Source organism: Vanellus vanellus, assembly GCF_965231255.1.
Source record: "Vanellus vanellus genome assembly, chromosome: 3".
NCBI lineage: Eukaryota > Metazoa > Chordata > Aves > Charadriiformes > Charadriidae > Vanellus > Vanellus vanellus.
Window position 1 is genome coordinate 96,488,502 of NC_138907.1, and position 23,636 is coordinate 96,512,137.

The window sequence follows — 23,636 nt, forward strand, 5'->3', positions numbered from 1 at the left end:
AGGTTGTAGCGAGGTGGGCGTTGGTCTCGTCTCACAAGTTACAACTGATAGGACAAGAGGAAATGGTGTCAAGTTTCACCAGGGTAGGTTTAGGTTAAACATTAGGAAAAACTTGTACACTGAAAGGGTTATCAAAGACTGGAACAGGCTGCCCAGGGAAGTGGTTGAATTGCCATCCTTGGATGTATTTAAAAGCCATCCAGATATGGTGCTCAGGAACATGGTTTAGAAGTGGGCCCTGTAGCGTTAGATAATGGTTGGACTTGATGATCTTAAAGGTCTTTTCCAGCCATAACAATTCCATGATTCTAAGATTTTATGGTTTTCCATGTGTCATGTGTCCATGTGTCCATCACTTGCTGGCTGAGAAACATGCAGAGACTTTCTAACGCTGGTGGCAGAAAGCGACCAAAACCAGTCTCTGTTGCCCCAGCCTGTTTTTTCCAACCTGATTCTTCTCACACATATTTTCAGTAGCTGTGGCAGCCAGGTAACACCTCTGTAGCAGATACTGATGCATCCATAACTGATACCTTCAGTCCCATCTCTTCCTTCTCATATGGATGTTACAATAAGAGGTCATGTTCATTCTACTGTTTTTAGAGTTGTGTGAATACAGTAAGGTTTCACATTGCTCTTCCACTGAACATTTCTCCACATTCCACGGATGCTAAATCTGCTTATGTATCAAAATTAAAAAATGTCAGTTACGAACAGCTCCCTTCAGTACCAGCATGCATCTCCCTATCATTGTGTAGCCACACTGAAATAATAAAAGTAAGTCAAAAGAAAACTCTCTCTTTTGAACTCTCATCATCTCCTATCAGGAATCATCTTCCTACATGTATGCCTCATTCTCCTTTCCATAGCTAAATGTAGAAAGAAAAAAAAAAAAAACCAACAAAAAAAACACCCACAAAACACAAACCATTTTTCTAAAAGGTTTCTACTCCTGTGATTCATAGTAGGGAATGAAGCATCCCTGCACGCATGCAAATGTAGTCTTATTGTCCAGCATTAACGTCCCAGAAGTCTTCAATACTTTCCTTACTCAGAACCACACTGGTAAATTGATTGGCTCTATAAGGAAACTACTCAGAATCTGACATATTTCTGACAAGCAATCCACAAAAACTAAACAAAACTTTCTCTTTGGAGATTAATGGCAGAATCCGGACGAAGTGTGATTATCTATCTGTTTCTTCAGTGACTTTGTGATTGTCTCCTAAGGTACAGTCTTTGCTAAAAATTTAAAGCTAAGATTTGCTTAAAAGAATGGCAGAAATTTTCCTCACGTAATTTGAGAGCTGTGTCAAGCTTTTTGATATTTTTACATAGTCTCTCAAGGCCATTTTGCTGTGCTTAATGTCCTAAAATCCAATTGTGGTAGTCTTTTTTTTTTTTTTTTTTTTTCAAGTGTGGCAACCATCAAAAGAAGAGGATATGAACTTAAATATTTGTAAAGGGACTCTACATCTTTTAATATCTACCTCTGTGCCTTTATTTAGACATTTTATGAGCAGCTCTATAACTCACGTGATCCTTCTAGTTTGCTCCCAGAAATGGAAAAAAGACAACATACCGAGTTATTAGTCTGCTATTTGGCAGTCTCTGAAGTCAATGAAATATTAAATTCTTATGCTAAATTTGATTATCTACAGTGGAGTGGAGTTATTCAGCTGAGCAAGAAACCCTCTGAAGATGTTGGAGAAAAAAATAATTACTGTAACCTCTGAAAGTCAACTGGCAGTGCAAATTGCTCTGCACGCATTTTTACATGCTTCCTACCCTGAAGCAAGATCTATGGTACAGTGTTAATTATTTGTAGATCTCAGTGGTTGCTGTTGTCTGGAAAAGCAAAGAAAATGCAGACTACAATAGAGGATTTGTCTACTGGAGGCCACGATCCTTTCAGTCTGAAGGCAGACAATACACTTCATATTTTAGAAAAAGAGGGGGGAAATCAGGAATGATGTTTCTTTTTTCTTGGCCTGTATATCCATACAATCTTCACCAGAGGAGGAAGAAACCTAAGTATCCATCTATCCTTGGAAGTTTTCACAACCAATTTACTAGCACTGTACAGACATTTATACAGGTATCTAGAGACCCTAGCTGCTTCCAGAACCAGAACCGTCTTTGTAGTTTGGTACACAGAAGGGCTAATCAGCTCCAGCAGAACTGCAGGCTGAGAGACTCACACCCTCCTACCTCTCACGTTGGTCTTGTGAGAGCTACCTTGCGTGTTTCTGCACGACATCATGCTACCCAGCCTAAAGGTGTTGTTTCCTTAGAACTCTCAATTTCTTCCTGTTCAGACTCCCTCCACCCCCATCCCAAACTTTTGGTAGCTTTTTACAATGAATGAATGGAACAAGTGCTAACAAAGTGAACTGTTGGTTACACTTGGAGCAGGGTCCCCGCTTCCTTCCCTGGGTCATTCTGCCAGGTCCTAGACAACCTTGGCCGATGGTACAAGGCAACCCATCTCGCAGGCCAGCGTCCCTCTTATGAAAATGCTGAGTGCTCACAGTGAACCTAATAGCATGGCTGGCAGTGGAAAGGGAGAGCTAAAAGGACTGCTGTATGGACCGCAGCTGAACCAAACCGAGGGATGCTTTTTTCCTAACCTCCTCAAATAATTGCTTGGATAACTAGTCTCCTTCTCTTCTCCATGCAGGACTGCCTACAAATAAATTTATTCCAGGCTAAAGTCACAAGCGGGCCATTCTAAGAAGTGCTTGAGAAAAAAGGTGCAGGCAACACTGAAGGTACTACAGCCTACAACACTGTTATAGATGGATATATCTACCCATCTTGGTTCCAGCTGATCTCCCCAAAAAAGAAGGTATAAGAGGTGAAGATTAAGTTACCAACAGAAGAGACCAGAGTAGGAAAGAAGGTTAATGATACCAGATACCAGGGTCTGACCTGAAATAAGTAGCTCTGTCAGCTGCAAGAGTGAAGCTACGGAGAGAGAACATGCTTTTGCTTTAACACCCCCTCCACACAGCATGACTAGTCTCCGAATATTTAAGCCTGGTGTTCTGCTTATAATTTGAAGGATAATTAGATGTGCTCTTTTACAGTTTGTAAAAACTGTTAACATTCGTGGATTCTAAGTGAATGAATATGAAAAATAAAAGATTTAAAAAATCATTTGCATCACATAGACAATAGCATTTTCAGAAACTGGAAATTATCACTTTTCTGAAGTCTTAGGACTTAGAAATGAGTTGTCTCACATACAGCTCAGCCTGCATCTCTCACACTTTCTGTAACAATGAAAGTTTTGGTAAGTTCCAGATTAAATGGGGTTAAAATATATCAAGCTAAAAAAATATCAACATTGCATTGCTATCTGCTGAGTCACAACTATGTTTAACAGGATGGGTCAAGGACCTGTGACTTGCCAACCATGTTACTATCAGACCCAGCTGGGAAATGGCCAGGTATTCCCTTTCAAGGGCTGGGAGGGAAACCAAAAAAAGCTTGTAAAGAGAGTTGGAGTCTTGTATTAGGCCCAAGACAGAGGTGTTGAAGGGAGGCTTCAAGCAGTGGCAGCTTGGATAAGTCAATGAACATTTTATTTGGATTTTTCCTAAGCTTCACATCAAAAGAATCCACCAAACCCAACACTGGATATTACCAGGAGGCCTTCTCACGTTGGGGAAACAGGCCAGATGCCTTATATCCAAACAAGGAAGCTTGATATGATGGGAATTTACAAACTTTTCTCAAAACAGTGAAGGCTCCACAGTACAAAAACTCTGCATTAAAACAATGCATGTTTATCCATTAACTATAACTTAATTTGAGGCTGAATCATCTATGTAACTTCTATGCAAAAGTAACAGAATTAGAATGAACAATGATCTTATTTTTCAATAATTATGCTGAGATCGAAATCTTTACTGCTGATGAAAATTCTAGGAACATCATATTACCTACTACAAGCCTCAAGCTAGCAGATGAAGCGTGGAAGAGTTACGACAGTAAATATCACTATTATCACCAATATTTTGCATTGTATAAAATTGTAACATTTAAGCATGCAATAAGATGCAAGAAGTATCCTGAAAGTTTTAAAGAATTCCCTCACCATCCTATGACAAAACCAGCATTTTGACGAATTCAGTCTTACCCTATAAATTACTTGGTTGACAATGGAATTAAATGCCCAATATTATGGGAATCTATATTCTTATGGAATAAAATCTGTTTAACGGCATAGTCTATAATAGAATCTCAGAATGGTTGTGGTTAGAAGGGGCCTCAGGAGGTCATCTGGTCCAACTCCCCCCTGCTCAGGCAGGGCCACCTGGAGCCAGCTGGACAGGAGTACACATTTACTTGTCTATGAGAGCAAAATCCATACAACATAAGCTATTTAAAGAGATGACATGTAATTGTGATAACAAAAGTTAGGTTGTTGTAAAAAATGTAATCTCAGGCATAATATGGTATCATGTTAGTCGTGCTAACTGGTTCTTAAGGAGAGCAATGAAGCCAGGCTGTGTTATAACTCTTCAATCTTTCAAGAACTCCGACCAGTTAATGAGTCATGACTTTTCCTTTGCATGAAATCGTATCAGCTATCTGGAATCACAAAGTGGTTTTTTTAGTGTTCCTAACACTTCCACAACAAAACAACCTTAAGCTTATGTAATTTCCTGGTAGCATAGCATATCTGTCTCCACATACTAACAGCAATACAATCATTTACCATTTCCTAAATTTAAAGAAAGTCCTGTGGAAAGGCAAGTAACCTATGAAAAAAAAAAAAAAAGAAACTGTTCCAAAGTCTATGCTCTTTTTTGAGTAAACACAGAAGTCTGATGGCATTTCTTACATCTACCATTTTCAGACATTCAAGTCATCACATATAGTTTCATTACTGAACTACCACTACAACTTATCTTCTGTGTTTGGCCCTGTTGTGGTACATTTGCTTCCAATGTCTCTGTCCACATGATTATTCTTATGAGTTACTGTCTTTAACACATATTGTCCACAGTCCATACAGGAATGAAGCACCCTATGTTAAACAGTCTCAATTCTTAGTGACTTAATTTCACAGGAGATGATATACAATAAAACCACAACCTACTGCACTAGAACATTCCCCTCCCAAAACATCTTGTTTCCAAGTAACACCTTTACCTATAAGATGAGTGATCATTATCTACTAATCCTGTACAAGTCAGGTGCTAGATGTCAATCCTGAGCGACAGCCATAATTTAATGCTGCAATTGCATGTGCTGTGCTTCAAAGTAAGCACGTCCAGCATGGAGGGTCCTGAGTGCAAGAATGGACCTGGAAGTGCACTTCTTCCCTCCTAGTCAATAACAGTTCCTGTTATTTTATGCGCTCCTGGTGAATACAATTATCTTTTTTGTTCAGTTTCACAAATTAATTTAAACCTGCAGTCATCCAGAATTCTGAACTGCTCACCTAGAGACAGACCAGTAAGATAATGGGGGGTAATGGGTTTAAACAAGAGAGGGAAGATTTAGACTAGCTATAAGGAAGACATTTTTACAGTGAGGGTGGTGAAAGACTGGCACAGGTTGCCCAGAGAGGTGGTAGATGCCCCATCCCTGGAAACATACAAGGTCAGGTTGGATGGGGCTCTGAGCAACCTGGTCTAATTGAAGATGTCCCTGCTCATTGCAGGTGAGGTTGGACTAGATGACCTTTTAAGGTCCCTTCCAACCCAAATTATTCCATGAGTCCATAAAAAATAAGGTGCGTGGAGTGATGGCACCTTGATGGTGCTCTCTGTGTGGTTACTTCTCAGGAGTGGTCCTAAGCAAACCTCACATTCCTTAGCCATAAAATAGCCATTGCTGTTTTATGGGATATGCATTCAACAGCATTTGAGTAATCAACGCTGCTCACCACACATTATGAACGTACACATTTCTTACTAAACTCTCAGCAGAGTTCACAGAGAAAACAGTAAAAGAGATAAGGACTTCAACACTAACATTGCTATTACGGGTGCAGCAAAAAGCAGCAGCCTAATCCCTAAAATAAAAGATACGTGCATTTTCATATGACAATTAAAAGCCTAATGCCATATTAGGAACTATGAACAAGTTATTCAAAGCCTGTATTGTCATGCTCAATCCCAGAGTATTTTTAGGATTTTTTTTTTTAATAGAATTCTGAGATTCTGCAACTAGTCACATTGACTAAATCCAAAAATAACATGATCTCTTGCACATGGTTCTGTTAATACACCGATATCTGTACATCAGGACTTAGTTTCTATAGATTACAGACTGTTCTTCATATTGAAGTTTATTAAATCATTCCAAGTTTTGAAACGAGTTTGTGACGTGACAAATATTCACTTGAGACAAGGCTGCAATCAGCAAACTCTGTACGCTTATGACTAAAATCAAGTTGATACCCAGAACTCCAAGTGAAAAATCTAGGGCATGGACTGTACTGTTCATGAAAAAATAAAGAAGTATTTTTAAAAATTTGGCAATTTATCTCCATAAATAAAAAATGTTTCACGGCATTATGGTAAAACCCACGAAGAGCTAACTACAGAGAAATGCTAGAGGCCAAAAATCTTTTACAACCAACTGAAAATAAATAAAAATCAGTGTAACGAAAAAAGCACTAGGCAGTTTCACTGTGAGAGAGCCCATGGACTATTTTTAGATAGAAAAACTAAAAACTCAGAGGCAAGGTGGGGGAAGGGAATGATATTTCTATGACATCTTGAAACAACAAAGCCCCAGTGTAGACACAGATGTATCAGCACAAACATCTATTTGTAGGTACAATTTTAGTGAGGAGAAATGCCTGACAGCATAGCTAATGCAAACTACATTCCATGAAGTGTTAAATCACAAAAGCCAGAAAAAATAAAAAATCTGATTTATTACAGGTTGGTTTTCTTTTTCAGTCTGCTGATAAATGACTTCTGAAGCACATGGCACCGCTGCTTCAGCTGCAGAAATTATATGCATTGTACAACGACACTTGAATCCACTCAGCTCAATCAGCAAAACTGATAAATGATCTTTCAATCTCTAATTTTATACTACAACATATGGGGGCTACAGTCTATCTTCAGCTGCATACATTATATCCAGTACATTTCATTGAATTCTGGGTTGTTGTATATAGCATTGCTGCATATACCCATATTTACTCTGGATTTCTAAGAAACTTCAACTGTATTAATTTTGCAACTGCATTTTTGTTCTAAGACTATTCTGACTAGTGTTCCTATCAAACACGGGTCTCGTTAAAGACTTAGATCTGCATCCTCCCTATTGATTTATAGTACTATCTTGTACTTACTTTTGGGGGACTTTTTTCTTCAAAACTTATGGCCAAGAAAAAACAAGACAACATTACAAAGCTTTTAAAAGTCAGTATGTTTGGCAGGGAGTAAGAGACGCGTAAACTCTTCTGAAAGTTCCCCACAGTCCGGCATCACTTAAGGCTCTCTTCAGCTAACATACCACTAAATTGAACAACTCATGGCAAAATCTGTGTCCAATGTTTTGAACAAGGGCCATAGGGAAGTGTCCAGGTGAATCGCTTGTGCTGAATCTAGAAATCTAATACCACAATAACTTTGTGTAGCAATTGCGTTATCTCTGACAGTATATGTTTTAAGTTTCGCTATCTTATCCCATATGAAAGCTGAAAAACAGTTCTGGCATCCACATTGGATGAAAATAAGAAGGAATGCTGTATAGGAGTATATAGCAAAAAGTGAAATTGCTTAGATACTGCAGATGCCATTGTTTTAACCAGAACAACAGAATTGTACTCCACAGGGCGGGTTAAACCATTAAAATGAAGGTGCAGTTTCAAGGTTTGCTTAAGCTACCCGCCGGCTGCCCCCCCTCCAGCAGCCTATTGCTGCTCCTTCCCCGCTGTGATTGCTGGAGATCACATGGCTATGGGGGCATCAGCCACCAGCCTCGCTGACCAGAGAAGCTAATGCTGGTGTGGAGGGAAGTGAGATGAGGCTGAGAGCTGGAGAGGAGTGCTGTGAAGCCAAACACCTAATTTTATTTTCTTCCAAATAATTATTTTGGCTGGACAAATTTCTCCTTTAAAACTAAGGCAGCAGGAAAAAATAACACTAATCTGAACGGCAATGTTTTTCACGTATAGGAAAGCTTTTTAATAGGGAAAGTAAACTGCCTTTACTGTTTGTTCATGCAGTGCTTCTGTGGTTTGCTTATTGCCCGCCTTAAGTTTCACCCTGAACCGTGAGACACACGGGGGACCTACACAAACACTGCTGGTCTCCTGCCCGCTCTCATTGTGGACCTGTGCCCTTAAAGTACTCATCTCCCAAAAGCTTCTTCCCTTTATCTGCAAGTGATTTACCGTGAGAACAACATTGCTGGGGGTAAAAAAGGCAAAGAAACAGTTTGCTTCATCCAGCATTGTCTTACCAATTCAACTGGTACGACGCTGCCACGTTACGTGCTCTGCTGTCTGGGGAACGCGCCCGAGATCAAAGAATTCAGAGCTGTCACAGTCAGTGGAATAATTAAAATGTTTTTTCTGCTCTCTGTCCCCTCACTGTCTGCTTTCAAAGTAAGTACTATACATTTTTACATATACTCTTCCATTCTGCCACCTATCTTTTGTTACTTTGGCTTTCCCGCACAGTAAATGGCATGTTAAAATGATAGGATGATTCAAGCCCAATATAGCGATTAAAATCCGCTAATGTCTGAATTTTAAATTTTATAAAAAGATCTTGGCGTGTTTCTTATAAATTGTCAGGTAGAAACAAGCCCAAGTATGCAGAAAAAGACATTCACATGTTTTCATTCGTTAAAAGCAGCATTGTCCTATCATTTTTCATGGTAAGAGGCCCCGGTTTTCTCCTTAGTTATGAAATGAAATAATTGGTAGGTACAGCTCCAATCTGTTCTTTCAACAGTAAACCCTGTATTATCCTTATTTTTAATTTATAAAATGCAGTAAGTTTTTGAGTTTCTGGAAATAACACAAAGTACACAGTTTCAGTACCTCTCAACCAGAATCAGAAAAAGAAAGATTGTATCACTGCAGCTTCTGATCCACTACTGTGAAAGACCTGAAGAAGGCATCAGGATTTGCACTACATTCAGGCTCCCACACTCAGGAAGCAAATTCCAGAGACAAGGCCCTTTTCTTGAAAATACCCTGCAACCAAAATACCAGACATTTCAGTCTTAGCATTGTTGGCCCCAACAGCTCAAATGACCTCGAATAAACACGCAATATAGGAAGGGAGAGGTGGTTTCTTACATAACTATCTAGTATTTTAATAGACCAAAGGCTATCAGGACTTTGTGTAAGCACAGATAAAAGCTGGTTAGCATTAACGGTAACTACTGCCTCCAAAGAGGGGTGTCACCCCGCTGCCATTTTCAGTAGGTGTTTTAAAAGTTTTCGATGAAATCTTTTGGAAACTGGTGAAGTCCACACCTACCCATTCTATACTGCATTTATGAAATAGGTATACAACTTCTTAATACACATCTTAATAATATTTTTCAAGAAGACTGCCAAACCTGCCTCCACTACCCAAAACACATGCCAGGTACAAAGCTAGTCAGAAGTCATGCCCACGTGGACATTCACTGACAGCTGAAGTCATATGCAAGGATCTTGGAATTTATTATTTTGGTGAAGAAAGAAGACTCACCAGATACAACCAGAGAACCAGAGCAAAGCCACCCAGAGATTGGTGCCTTTGGGGACCCATGTGTTAGCTATGAAAAGACTGAGCACGGAAACCGTCTCGTTTGATGTGCTCTAGGAAATGCAATTTTCTATGCATATTCTGCAATTAAAAAGGTTAGCATTAAAAAAAAAAAAAAAAAAAGAAAACAAAAGAAACAACAAACCAAAACCAAACAAAACCCCATAAATATTCTTCCATCATCGATTTCTGCTCTTAGCAGAAAGAATCCTCAAGCCTGGAATATACCGACAGAAGTGGGAAGAGTATTTCTGCATCCAGTAACTTGACATCACGAGGGGGTGAAACGCTTTCTCTGAAATACGGCCCAAGCCACAGCCACAGCTCTCCTGGCAGCAGTGACAGCACTGCTGATGGAGCTCAGCAGTCCAAATACAGTCAAAATCCAAGCTCTTCTGCAATATCTTACACTGAAAGGGGAAGGATTCCTAAAGAAGTCGTGAGAGTAATCCCAACTGCTGTAGCTCTGAGATCATTTAACAGCCAGCTACGATAATCTCTTCAGTAAATTAATATGGTTTGTCAAGCCAAACAAACTACAAAATAAGAAAGCCATGACTGCGCCATTAAGATTTGCTCATCATAAACATCCATTTCAAAAGCATTCTGAAAGTCAGACGAAATCAACCTACTATTTCCTTTATTGGCGCTTTCAGGAGAAGAAAAATGGCCCACCAGCAACCCAGAGAAGTGAGAATGAGGAACAACTGACATCCGATGCATCTTTAGAGAAGGACAGTGGAATTATTTCAGCACACTGCTATTTACTCTAAGGCAACTGAAGAACAAAGATTAGCCTAAAAGGCTTCACGTCCAGAAGTACTGAATACTGCTGGCAGACCTAAAGCAGTTGCTATCAGCAGAGCGCCCTGCGCTGCTTTTGTCAGCAAGCTCTGTGCCAAAGCGCAATACACTGCATAGGCAGTACGTGTTAAACTTGATAAAAAAATGTGATTCCACAATGTATTTAATGAAATAAAACATTATACAATTACTGTTATCATGACTATAAAATTAGATTGTCTGCATAACTGTATTTTACTGTGATTTCTTCAGGATTCAAAGGCTCAATTATACTACTTTGCTCAGGAATAACTTCTATTAAAGTCCGCGTAATAACTCATATTATTTCAATTTTAAAATCACTCTTTGATCCTGAAAACAGTAATAGATTTGAATTAAATTAATATTTAAAATCCATTTATGTGGAGCACAGGAAAAGCTAAGCACCTTCTATGACAAGAGAAAACACGTACAGAACTGCCTCACAAAAAGAGATAAAGATAAGATATATAACTGAAACCCAACATAAATAGACATAATCAATTTCCCAAGCTGACACTGCATTGTAAATTATTTACAACATATAAATAGGTGCAACACTACTCCACGTCCATTGAAAAAAACCAAAATGGCATCACACAAGGAAAATGGCACAGCATAGCTTTCTATTACCCACACTACGACTGAATGAATGAAATGCAAGAAGAGATGTGCCAAGTTACTTGATACTTGCTAGTCAGCTTAATCAGATACTCTCAGTTTCCTGCAGGATGGATAACAAACCCTGTTCTGCTGCTTACTGCACACCACGTCTGCTAAGATATTTTCTGAGGCAGAAGGATCCTAAAAACCTCCGTGCATCTAATGACGCAAGGGGTCTGGAACCACACAATCTGACATAATGTAAGAGAAGGAAATTGAAATAAAAATAATATATTACAAGATATCGTACATGGATAACTGCGATAAAGTAAATTATAAGGTTATGATGACAGATATCTGAGTTCCTGACTATCTTACATTGTAACCCCACCATGTCCAAACCTGATTTTGTGCTCCTGATTACCCTCTGCCCTTATTTTTAAAAAACAACTCAGAAGTTCAGAAGATTATCAAAAATACTTTAAACAAATTATGTTTAAAAAATCTTGTCTGAAGTGTTACCTCAACAACAGAAAGATATTATATATTCAATATACTGAATAAAAAAATAGATTCTGTTCTTAATTATGACGTGCATTTCCTGTGAAGAAAGGTTGAAAAAGCATGAGCAAGGCTAACTCCAAGGATACCTAGGATTTAATGGAAATTCTGCAATGTTTGAATGTTATTGAATATACTTTTACCCTTTTTTTGTTCAGGAAGCTGTACGTAAGAGGTACTATTTATGTCCACAGCAAACTGACAGAAAAACTTATCTTGTACCTTATTAACATCAAGAATGTGTTATTAATTTTCAGCCTAACTTTATTCATACATTGGCACTGTTATGCAATTTATTAATAATCATCTCAGTTGCTTCATCCAGCTACAGGTTTCATCCATCAGATATGCATATTTTTAGGGAAAATTGGAAAGATTTTCTCTTTAGTTTTTCTTTAATGAGGATACACAGAACAAAAGACCAGGGAGGGAGAGGAACGTGAGAAGCAAGAGACCGTTAAAACTGAACCACCTGCCTTCCAGGTTTATCCTTTACTGAAATTCTTTATCCCCTGCCCAAGTGACACTGAAAATTAAGAAAATCTACCATTTTTGTCTCAGAGTCATTCTCCCTCAAAAAAGCTGAACGGATAAAATATATATTAAAAAAAAAAGTTAAATTTCTCTCCCAGTTAAAAAAACAAAAAAGTCATATTCTGTCTAAGTATTTTCCTTGCAACTCCTAAGAGGTTAAGGCTTTGCTAAGCCACAGCTATCAGCCATGACGTGAATGCCTCATTTTCACCGCCTTCACTAATAAACTGTTTGTAAAAGAAGAAAATAAATAAAGCACAGACATTAGTACTCAGGCCTACTAATAAAAACTAGGAAAAAAGCTTGACATTTTTCAACCTCAAAATCACCTGTCAGGCCCCTTCCAAAAATACTGAATTCTTAGAAATCAATCCTTTTGAATCATGATTTTTCCCTTGAAGTAATGCGAATTTCAAATAACTCACCCTCTTCCAATCTCTAGATCATCTCACTCCATTTTTGCCATTGATTTTCTCACAGTTCAGAATAAAGCAAGTCAGGATAAAGTCAGTTCAGAATGAAGTAAGTGTCACCGCACACAAAGCACTACTTAGCTTCTTATTCCTAAAGGAAAATTGCCCCACATTTTTTGGTTTTGCCTTGATTTTCTACTCTTCTATTGTCTCACAATTCCCATCCATTGAAAAAAATCTGTAAAAGTCTGTAAAATGAATAACGGATTTTAAAAAGTTTTCTTACTGACAAACTTTCAAAATATTTTTAGTAAAGACATGTACGGGTGGCACCTAATTTTACTTGTTCCTCTTCTAAAGACAATCTTAATACTGGGAAGGCTCTAGTAAAAATAGAGTGGTCTCTGTGTCAAGTAATTCTATCCAGTAATTTTTCCTTCAATGCCAAATGTTCAAGTTATTAAAAAAAAAAAAAAAAAGGCAGTGATGACTTTAACAACGTACAGGGTTACTCAAGCATAAAAATTTAGCATTTACAGTATCTAATACTTCAGAAAAAACTTAGAATTCTAGTAATCTAGAATATTAAGGTCCTATTCCTTTAATAATTCTCCTCTCCTATAGATCACTTTGTTTTGTGTCTGGGTGCCACTGATTCCTCTCCTCTCCCTCCCCCCTGGCCTCGCGTTACCCACAGCCCCTCTTGGCTCTGCCCAGGACCCAACCAAAGGGGAAGTCCGAGGGCCGGGTGTATTTTTTCCCTAGGCAAGCTGGAACCAGACCTCTTGCAACAGCGAATACCCAACCTGGAGACATGGGAATACAGTTGCTTCCCTCATCATCACAAGAACATGCTGTACAGAAACCACAGTCCCATGACTCAGAGCACATCTCAAGCAAGAAGCTCTGAGATGATCCTCTCTCTCCACTGAGCACAGGCAACTTGAAACGACATTCCTTGCTGCTTCTTGCCATTTCCTTGTCCCCATGAAAACTTAAACCCATCCGATCCCATTGTGCTTTACTCTCTTTCACCTTCCTTTTGATTTTGTCATGCAGTCTCTGCCTTTCACACCACTCTGTATCGGAATAGGATGCTGCCTAGTTTCACCTCTACACTGAGTGCCCACCATTCTGTTGCTGCTCAAAGGCAAGATGCCAATTCCACTGGAAAAAAAAAAAAAAAAGAAAATATAGCGTTTAAGGAAATGGCGATTCTCTCTCTCTTTTTAATCCTGCCAGCAGCAATGAGAGAGAGGACAGCTAATTTCACTGAGGGAAGATTAGTATAATACTTCTTGTCATACCATGAAAGTTCTCTGTTTCCTTTGTTTTATAAATATTTACGTATAAACAGTAGAGTTTTCAGAATCTGAGAAAAAGATATTCACAACTAACTTTCTATCTAGATACTTCCAGATTCCAGAAGAAAATCACACCCAAATCAAAATGCTGCTGGAAGAAAAAACTCTTACAGGTGAAAATGCCTGAAAACAGACATACTTGTCTTTCTGTGGCATCCGTCGGATACACTGATCGGTGTTTCAGTTCATTAGTAGCTTTTTGTCTGAGCTCCGCCTTTTAAAGACTTAGGATGAAAGTAGTATCTTACTTACTTTGTGTCTCTGACCAGAGGTGCGCTTCCCAATTTAAAACAGACTTTTTCCCGTCCACAAGACGTTTGCCTCAAAGAAAAGCTTTCTGCCAGATCAAACCCTGTGAAATACAATACAATGATTTAGGTTATTTAATTGAATTTAAAAAATGGAGGCAAATACTGACTTTTAGCATGCTTGCTGACTTTCAGAGTACAGACTGACAAGCTATTTTGAAAACCAGTACTTCAAGTCCAAGAAACTTCCAGTATTCATTTTATCGACAGAGAAACTACGAGTGCAAAATTAACTCCACAGATGACTTTGCAACCTGAGAAATGCATTTTTTATTTCCTTTTATCATCTGAACTGATAAGAGCAAAGGATGTTTGGGAAAAACAACGGAAATGAGTGTGGCTGCAGAACTTGAACCAATACTTTCCAAGAACAACACGTTCTGATTTTAACCCCACGTTCCCCAAAACAACATCAGCTTTTGGAACACGGGGGTGGCATTCTGTACTGTCCTTTCAGTTTTAAAACCAGCTTCAGTCGGACTATGATTACATGCACTACTAGCCAATTAATTTAGATATCCATATTAATGCAGTCATTTACCTGAAACACCAAGACTGTCTCTGTTGATCTGTTTGAGATGATGAACAATCGTTTTCATTAAAGGACACACGGCACCTTCGAGAGAATACAGTTTAGTATCTATCATAAAATTCTATCAAAGAAAAATTAATCAGAACAAACTATCATGACAGTGATAGTAATATTAACAGGAATGTTTCTTCTTGTTTCTTTAAGATATGAAAAACAGCAATAAACCCAATTACAGAATCTAAATAAGAGCAATGATATTTCAGATTTCATACTACACTTCTAATAATATAAGCAGATACAAATCTTATCACATTTTAATTCAGCTGTTTATGATTAAAGCTGACATGAACAATATAACCAGAAAAAAACCCACTAAATTCTTACCAAGCTCTTTCCATCTACAATACTCTATAAAGCAATAACATCTGTTCTCGGGTTTTTTTATTATTATTATTATTTCTGGCTATATTATTAGAAAAATTTATTTTTCCCCCATTAATGAACATGAAACAATAGAGCATAAATGCTCGATTACCATCACAATAATCTATTGTTACTTCAGAGAGCAGTAATTTCAAAATGTGGATTAACAAGGATATAATCATATGATATAAAAAACAATGTAAGCAATACTTATATTTTGAAAAAAAATTGTTGAACATTAAGCAGTTTACAGTTGATTAAGTCTGAACCAAGGTATTGAGGTAAACAAGCAGAATGTTTTTAAGTCTGTAACATGGTAAATTCGAAGGTTAAATCTAACTGAACGCTTAGATCAAACACTGTATTATTAATATGCAGTATCTTACTTGCATAAAGTCCTTTCTTCTCTTTTTTTTATATATATACACAAGAATACATGCTTTTAAGAAGAAAATACAGAGAAATGTCACTTTTGCGCACGGGTCAGCAATAGGGCTCTTTCTTTAACAAACTTCGCAAATAGCCCCGCTAAACCCTAATAAAACTATCAAACAGAAGATGACGAGCAAGATTTGTCCCATGCGCGTATCGAGCACGGAGCTACATGTTGCACTGACGCAACTAAAAGGATGGTTGAACAATTCAGAAGCTGCTGAACAGTGAAGGTCAAAGGGCTTTCTGAAGTGTTAGTTCAATTAAAAAAGTAAGGAGGAATGTCCTACCGCTAACCTGGAAATCATCTATATTTAAAGATTTCCAAGAGCATCCAGACAGAAAGTTGGCACTCAAAATAGCTGTATGTGTAATCTTAAAGCATGTGAAATGTATCATTCATTCTGCAGTAATGTAAAAAGCATAGTAACCTTCAAAAGTCTTAATTCTATTAAATGTGTTACAGTAGTTGATCTGGATTAAGAATAGCTGATTAGAAAAAACAGTAAAAGTGAAACTAAATTATAATATCTATATAATTTCTTTATAACAATATAGATAACGATGCCTCCTGGCAACACGGTTAATGAAAATTATGTCAACTGTTTAAAGAACAGACTGGGTGGAAGACATTTTTTCATAAGAGTTATCAAGTTCCACGTCCTTTATGTCTAAAATTGCAATCTACAATTACAAGTAACATCAATCATAAATTGATTTATTTCTAAGGCACAAAGACAATGTATTCTTTCTTTCCTTTATATACATACATAAATATGTGTATGTACATGCATTTACCTTAAGTTTCACGACAAATGAAATGAAACATATGCATTAAAACCAACAGCAATTCCCACTGTAAATTCCAAGAAAAGATGCAGAACTGTAAAGAATATTCATGTTGAAACCACTGAAACTGAAAAGAAATCTTCCATCGTTTTTGTTTCGCAGGGATTTTTAGGTAGTGTGAAAAGCATTCACTGGAATTACATACTAACATAGCAATTTCAATACACCATTTGATATACACATACACGCTATGGGCCAGAAACAGGTTCACCTTAGATAACCCCTTTAGTCTGCAAACCTCATCCTTCAATCACTCATACAGATTATTAAACTATAGACTCTCATCTCTAGCCACTCTAGAACAGTGGATGTGGTTATGGTAGATTTACACAGGTATAGCTACAAGAAATATGTTGGCGTAAAGGAAGCCTGTTATGGCTGAAGCCGCAATGGCACGGCACGCATACACTGACAGACGTTTTTCTTAAATCTACATGTTACATTTGGTTAAATTACTTTACAGTACTTATAATAAGAGCAGCCAGATATGACTTATTGCTGTTTTTACCTTGAACTGCTCTAGAGAATCTGGGACACAACTGTTGGGTTTTTTTTACAGCATTAACTTACATGAGGGCCGAGTGGCAAAAGACTAGAGAGCTTTAGCTTATTCCCCTCAGCCGCTTTCTTCCAAGTCCAAATAAAGACTCAAGCCTTAATTTCTGTGTTATCCAGATGATAGCAACGATTCCTCACATGCAGCAGACTGGACCGTGGACCTATTTTTATCAGAGCATAACAGTCACAGCATAGACGGGCCATGTAAGTGTTACTTATTTGGTTGTATTTCATATCCCCAGAAGAACCCAAAAGGTTACTATGAATTTTCTTCTATCTCATGCTGCTGATGCACTCCTTTAGCCCAATGTTATTCTTTTTACCAGCGGGCTAAGGCAAAATTCTAAAAATTGAAAATGAAACCTCTCCATACCAAGACTGACAACTTGCATTGCTATAGACTGATGAAAATTCTTTCTACAGTTACAGTTTGTACAGTTAAAAAAGTTAGCCTCTTCTGAGATTTTGAGTACTGCTGGCAGATCTTTAAATTTGCTTTGGCCCGAGACAAAACAGACAGTTTAGCCGTTCATCCTGCGGGTAGCTGAATTTGAACATCTACACGAAGACATTTAGGAAAGAAAACAAACAAGACAAACCCTTACCGCTAATCCAGGCATGGAAACCATGCACCCCCCTGCCCTGTTAGAATACCTTACTATTAAACTAACGAAGCAGTAAAAAGAACGAGCTTACGTTTATACACGAGATTGCTCTGCATGTGATAAAACTGTGTCTGTTTGGGTTGAAGTCCACAATTCATATTAAAACGGTGATGTCAAAGCTGAAGTTAATATACCTACAAATTAATGAGATCACCTATTCATAGGACAAATTACAGACCTTAATCTGTAGAAATTAATGAGCTCTATGTAGGAGCTTATTATCATAAAATCAACGTAATCATTTTGAAAATATCTATTTATGCATATCAAGTAGGTATTTCAAAGACCACAGATCTTCTGTCTCTCCAATAAGATGCTACTAAGAAATTTTTTTAGAATTTTTTTCTAATAGCATTATGCAACAAAATTAAAGTAATGGCTTTGCATCTGGATTTATCAGCTGCAACATGCAGTGGCGTGTTCTGAATTCCTGGAACGATCACGGCAACTGTTGAAGCACACTGCAGCTTCCATCTAGGCCCCATGCCCGTTTTTCCTTTCTGTGCAAACAAGGACAGAGGAGACTCCGGTACATGCTTCAGTCTCAGTCTTACAGACATCTCTTGTGGTCACTTCCTGACTGGGAACTGTAGCTTCCAGTAAGTACTCTTGGCTCCTCCAGATACAAGTGTAACCTGTAATGGCTAGATGCACGTTACAAGCACTTATCTGCTGCTTTATAATTAAACTTTATGTTCAGGTGAAATTTTCATCTGCCATCTAACACCACTGATGTGCTGTTGCAAGGGCACTGAAGTTCCCATCAACAAGCACGACCAGCCAAATGAACGGGGCCAAACAGCAAAAACCCACCTAACATATACCCACATCCTATGACGAACTCAAGCTTCGGGCAGAAACCCATATTAGCTGGGATTTGTCTCAGGCTCTTGCTGGATCAGGCTTCATAAATATATAGGCATAGGGAACGTCTTCAGAGTGTGCGACACACCTGCAGGTGTCAGCAATGACATCCAACGAGTCCACCTCAAAGGTATTTATACTCACGATAAGCAGACCCAGCTGGCCTGTTTTCAAACAGGGTCAAGAATTCAGATTTCCTACATACCTGTATCCTCATGTATGGAAGTACCAGAAAATCAGATGTGATTTTTTTGTTTTCCTTTTTTAACTCTGCAAGCCACATCATATTACCTTACAATATACTTGTTAATTAAGACAAGGATGGGAAGAGGAATGAAGGAGACTTAATCTACAATTTTGTTGATATAGGAAAGAAGTCAACTCCAAGTCTGGTGACTGTTTAGACTGTTACGTAAAGAACATAAAGCTTTTGCAGGCGGGAATAAGAAATCCATACCAACAGAGTTCAAGTATTAGGATGCTCATGCTAGACCCTGGAGGACTGGATTTTCCCATGAGGAAGAGCAGGTAGCGGAAAACAGGACTTCATATCCCAGATGAATATCTTGGCCACAGAAGTTGATGCTTTTTTCTTTCTCTACCTTTCCATAATAACAAAAAACGGGCTAATCTAGTTTACAGGCTTCACATTGCAAGAGTGTGTGTAACTGAGAATGTTCCCCTTTGTGGTCTGGGGTCTCTCTTACATACTACTTACTACTCACTAGCTGAAGTAGCTTTCTACAGCGTGTAGGCTTTCATGAACCACATTCTTATATGTACCTAAAGCCCCTTATTCACTACCCAAGAAGACTTAGTATTTAACCACAAGTCAAAGAATCCAAGGGTGGCGGCATCACTTAAACACTGCAATGCTAACAATAGTTTGTGGATCCTACCTTAAATATTCAGAATTAAATATTAATAATATGAATACATTGCATATGAGTTACTGTAGAGCCATTATCTTGATTTTGAGAAGTATCTAGCTGTACTAAACACGAAAACCAAAAAGCTGAACCAACTCGCGTACTTGAAACCACTTACTGTATTTGGGTTAAAGTGTCTATCTGAAATTATGATCTAGAGCCAATACTTTTCACAACACATTCCACGTCGAAATGCAATGGAAATTCACCATGCCTGACAGTCCCAGGACTTTGTTTATACTACATTTTTCATGGGTTAGCAAGTGACTTTGAAAAACAGTAATTGTAAAAGAAAGTTGAAAAAGCAGCAATGATCTGGGAATGAGACAAAGTATTAATATTCTTAATATGAAGCATTCAGGAATGATCAAATTAGAACTTCATGTGTCACTACAGAAAGAGCTCATGTCCACGCTCCAAAACCAAATGTTCCCAACAATAAAAAAAATGTAAGTTGACAACATGAAGAAAATATTCTTGATGTCAGATCAAAAACATGATTGTGGAGAACTCCTGAACCTTCTCCCTCAGATTTGTTATATTCTGTCATTAGTAGTGAGTGCTTCGTTCTGATGAACAATTAGCACATCAAAAGTTCTGGACAAGTGAGAACTGAAAGAAATTCTTGATGTGAATCTAATGGTTACTGGCACACGTTCCGAGCCTAAGGAGGACTGCTCTGAGAAGATCCAGCATACTCTGTCATTCTCTGACATTTTTTTCCAATGCTGGTATTTATTTTTTTTTACAGTATTGACCCAATGATCAAGTTCCAAAGTACACTCAGAATGCCAGCTCAGAAAGCTCTCCCTACATATGCACACAAGTTAATCCTTTCTCTTGCACAAGAGATTTGTTTCCCCTAACACACTTCTTCCCTCTGCCCCCCCCCCTTTCAAATTAACCTAAATTTACACTTTTGCCAACATTTGAAAGCCATTCCTTTAGACTCAAGTAGATCAGGTGAGAAAATTCAGGATAATAATCCAAGATCCTATCTAAATGAGTTTTGCTGGAAATGCTTTCATATTAGCACAGTGAGAAATAAATGCTATGCATATGTTGTTGAAGGAAGAAAACCAAAAGGATTCCCTAGGACAGATGCTGATCCAAACAGAACTGGTTCAGGGGAGAGAACAAAGGTCCAAGAAAGAGCCCATTAATGAAAGAAAGAAAAGAAACAGGAAAAAAAAATAGATACTATTATTCAAGTTAGATATTCCTCTCTTCTTGAAGTGAGCACGTTTCTAAATGTAAGAGATTCATCTGCATCCAAATTATCAAACTAGAACGAGACAACTTTGCAACACAGAGTGCTTGGTTCAGCCGGACGGGGCAGATGAACAAAAGGCTTGCAGACACCCCTGTACCCCTTACCGCTCCACCATCGCAGGGTCTGCTCTTTCTCAGCTCCTGCTTTCTGCTCTGTAACTCGTATTTCTTTTTTGGATGGTAACCATCCCTTCAGTCTCTAGAAGAGTCTCTTTCCTGTTACCCACTTGAGGCTTCACTCTGAGCCTGTTCCCTGCTGTCGGCAGAGCTGCTCAAGCTGGCAGCTATCTATTTGTCATTCCTCACCATCTGCCTGTATCACCTCAAACTGCAGAAGCCTCTCTCAACTGCACACCGGCAGTAATTCTCAGGAGAGGTTCAATCTCTCCTCTTCTTCCCAGATGTTCAATTTGACCCATATTTGATCCATTTGCGGCAATCGGGTTAAGGAGAACTGCAACTTCTCTGCTGGCTGCCTACCCACAAACTTCTAACAGAACATAAAGTACAGTTCAGATACACTGAACTGCTACTAAACAGTGTATCTGTCACATTCTTCTACGGCTGGTTCACCCTTTACGAAAACATCATTTCATTAGGGAGGGAAAAAAAGAGAATATAAAAGAAACTTTCTGGTATTTCTTTAAAAATTTCTGAAGTTTACGTTTATTCATTTACATTATCAGGGAACCTTCAGCAGTTTTAAAACCACCCATCTACAGTTCACCAGCTAGCAACAACAGAAAAGACAACCTATTTGGCTTATTTTAGACAGCTCAAGAGAATGATTGCACAGCTATGATGTAGGCTCACTCTCTCACAGGGGTTAAGAATAATTCATCAGTTGAGCACTTAGCCTAGCTGCCCTAAAAATATAAGGTAAAAAACTCTTCGACTTAAATTCCTATGTTAAAGCCCATGCATTACACTTATCTTTTATTAAATATTACTGTTTCTTTTTTCCAGAAGTTATGAAAGAATTATTATCCTCGTCATTGACTTTTTAAATTTCTTGGGCCCGAGTTTCAAATGTGTTATGCAGATTCAAAGTTTTTATATATGCATAGCTTATATTATCTTTTATCATGTTTCTGGAAAAACAGCACTACTAAAAATAAGTATAATTTCCTAAAAGAATTAATGAAGAAGAACTCTTGATTTCTAGTTAAATAGCAACAAGCATGCCTCCTTGCTAATAAGTGTAGGAAAAGTCTAGAAAGTTGGGCTATGTGCTGAGGCTGAGCAGTTCTAGAAAACTGACAATTCCTTATTCTACAAGCACACACAATGTGCTTTTAAGATAGAATTTACCACACTCTGGAGAGTCAATGTAGAGTTTAAGTGAGGGAGCTAGGCAACATGTAGACAGTAAGAGAGAGGAGAAAACAAAGAAGTATGAGAAAATTTGCAGAAGATGTGCAACAGCTTGTACGTTAAACAATATCACTATATCCCTTTCCCCTGTCTTCTTAGGCACAAGGCTTTGTCTAACTCTACATCTGTGAAATGTATGACCTGGTTCAGGTGAGGTTAACATAAGCATTAGGTTGTTTAGATCAACGTGATCAGTGATCTGCTCTGATAAAGCCACATGATTTTGTTCACAGAAGTTTTGCAAGCTCTGATTTAGGAACTTGGTTTGTACAGTAAGTTGAAGAAGTACAAAAAACTCCTGGGAACTACAATTGCTTCCAAGCATGGATCTTCCAAGCACAGGAGACAGAAAGGCTGCTTTGGAACTGCTTCAAACTTAGACTTTTAAAAAAGAAGACTGAAAAAAACCCCAAACTTGTATAATTTTATCTGCTCATACCGCTTATTTTCCATGCGCTGTCATTGTTTGTTCAAAGTTGTTCAGTACTGAGATTTATGTCTTGGGTCTGTGATGGGCAAAAAAAATGGAAGTACCTGTCTGGTCACTGACAGCCACAGAAGTAGAAACAGGAAGGAGGAGGAAGACTGCCGTACAAAGCCAAACTATGCAGGATCCAACGTACTTCATCTCCCCCTGGACACATGTGAACAATCAGCTACAAATCTGAAACAGAAAATAATCATATTCAGAACAATATCTTCTTATTCTTTTCCCCTCACCCCATCAGAAAGCTACAGACAAGAATTTCTCGAGTGTAAAGTAAAGAGGAAGTCGCTAAACACACACAAAGTGTATCATTGATCTGTTTGAAGGAGTTAAAAAAAGATACTTCTGTAAATTTAGAAAGAAATTACAAAACTCAGAAGTAACACCTTAGAAGTATCAACTCAGAGATATTAGTTGTAAAGCCACTCAATTTTCATTTCATTAGTAATGAGTAAATTTCTCTTATTTTTCTGCCAGGTTCTCAATTTTAAATATATTAGCTAATATTTTTGGTATCAAAACACTACTGGTGACTGCTGAAGTAGTCTTCAAATCGAAGAAGGCCATTATACAATTGTTTCAGTTTAAGTGCAAAAGAAACCAAAACAGTATTTCTCTGTCTTGCAAAATATCCAAGCGCCTAGAGCAGCCTGCACTGACTTTACAGTTTAGATCTCACAAAAATACAGCCTGACTTCAACAACATATCTTTTGGCCGCTAAAGACAGTATCAGCTTTTCTTCTAAGTCAACTGCAATGTATAGATATAGATGAATTTAAGAAAACACAGAAAATGACAAATAATTTTAAATCACATTTTCTGTTAGAAAAACAAATCACCCACCTAAGATGCAATTTTTATAACTGTTTTCGCAAAGCACCTTATTCATCACCAGAGCT

General features: G+C 38.0%; 1 protein-coding gene across 1 annotated transcript in view; it reads right to left on the reverse strand.

Annotated features, from left to right (window-relative positions):
• The window catches only part of COL19A1 (collagen type XIX alpha 1 chain), a gene marked incomplete at its 3' end in the record, with an annotated part of 201,173 nt that extends 178,278 nt beyond the window's left edge, over nucleotides 1-22,895 (reverse strand). The window contains exons 1-3 of the mRNA XM_082481418.1: nucleotides 22,784-22,895; nucleotides 14,893-14,967; nucleotides 14,296-14,395 (exon numbers count right to left, since the gene is read on the reverse strand). Coding sequence (XP_082337544.1) covers nucleotides 14,296-14,395; nucleotides 14,893-14,967; nucleotides 22,784-22,877 — 269 coding nt within the window. The 5' untranslated portion in view covers nucleotides 22,878-22,895. The remainder of the gene's footprint in view (nucleotides 1-14,295; nucleotides 14,396-14,892; nucleotides 14,968-22,783) is intronic.
• Between the last annotated feature and the right edge of the window lie 741 nt (nucleotides 22,896-23,636).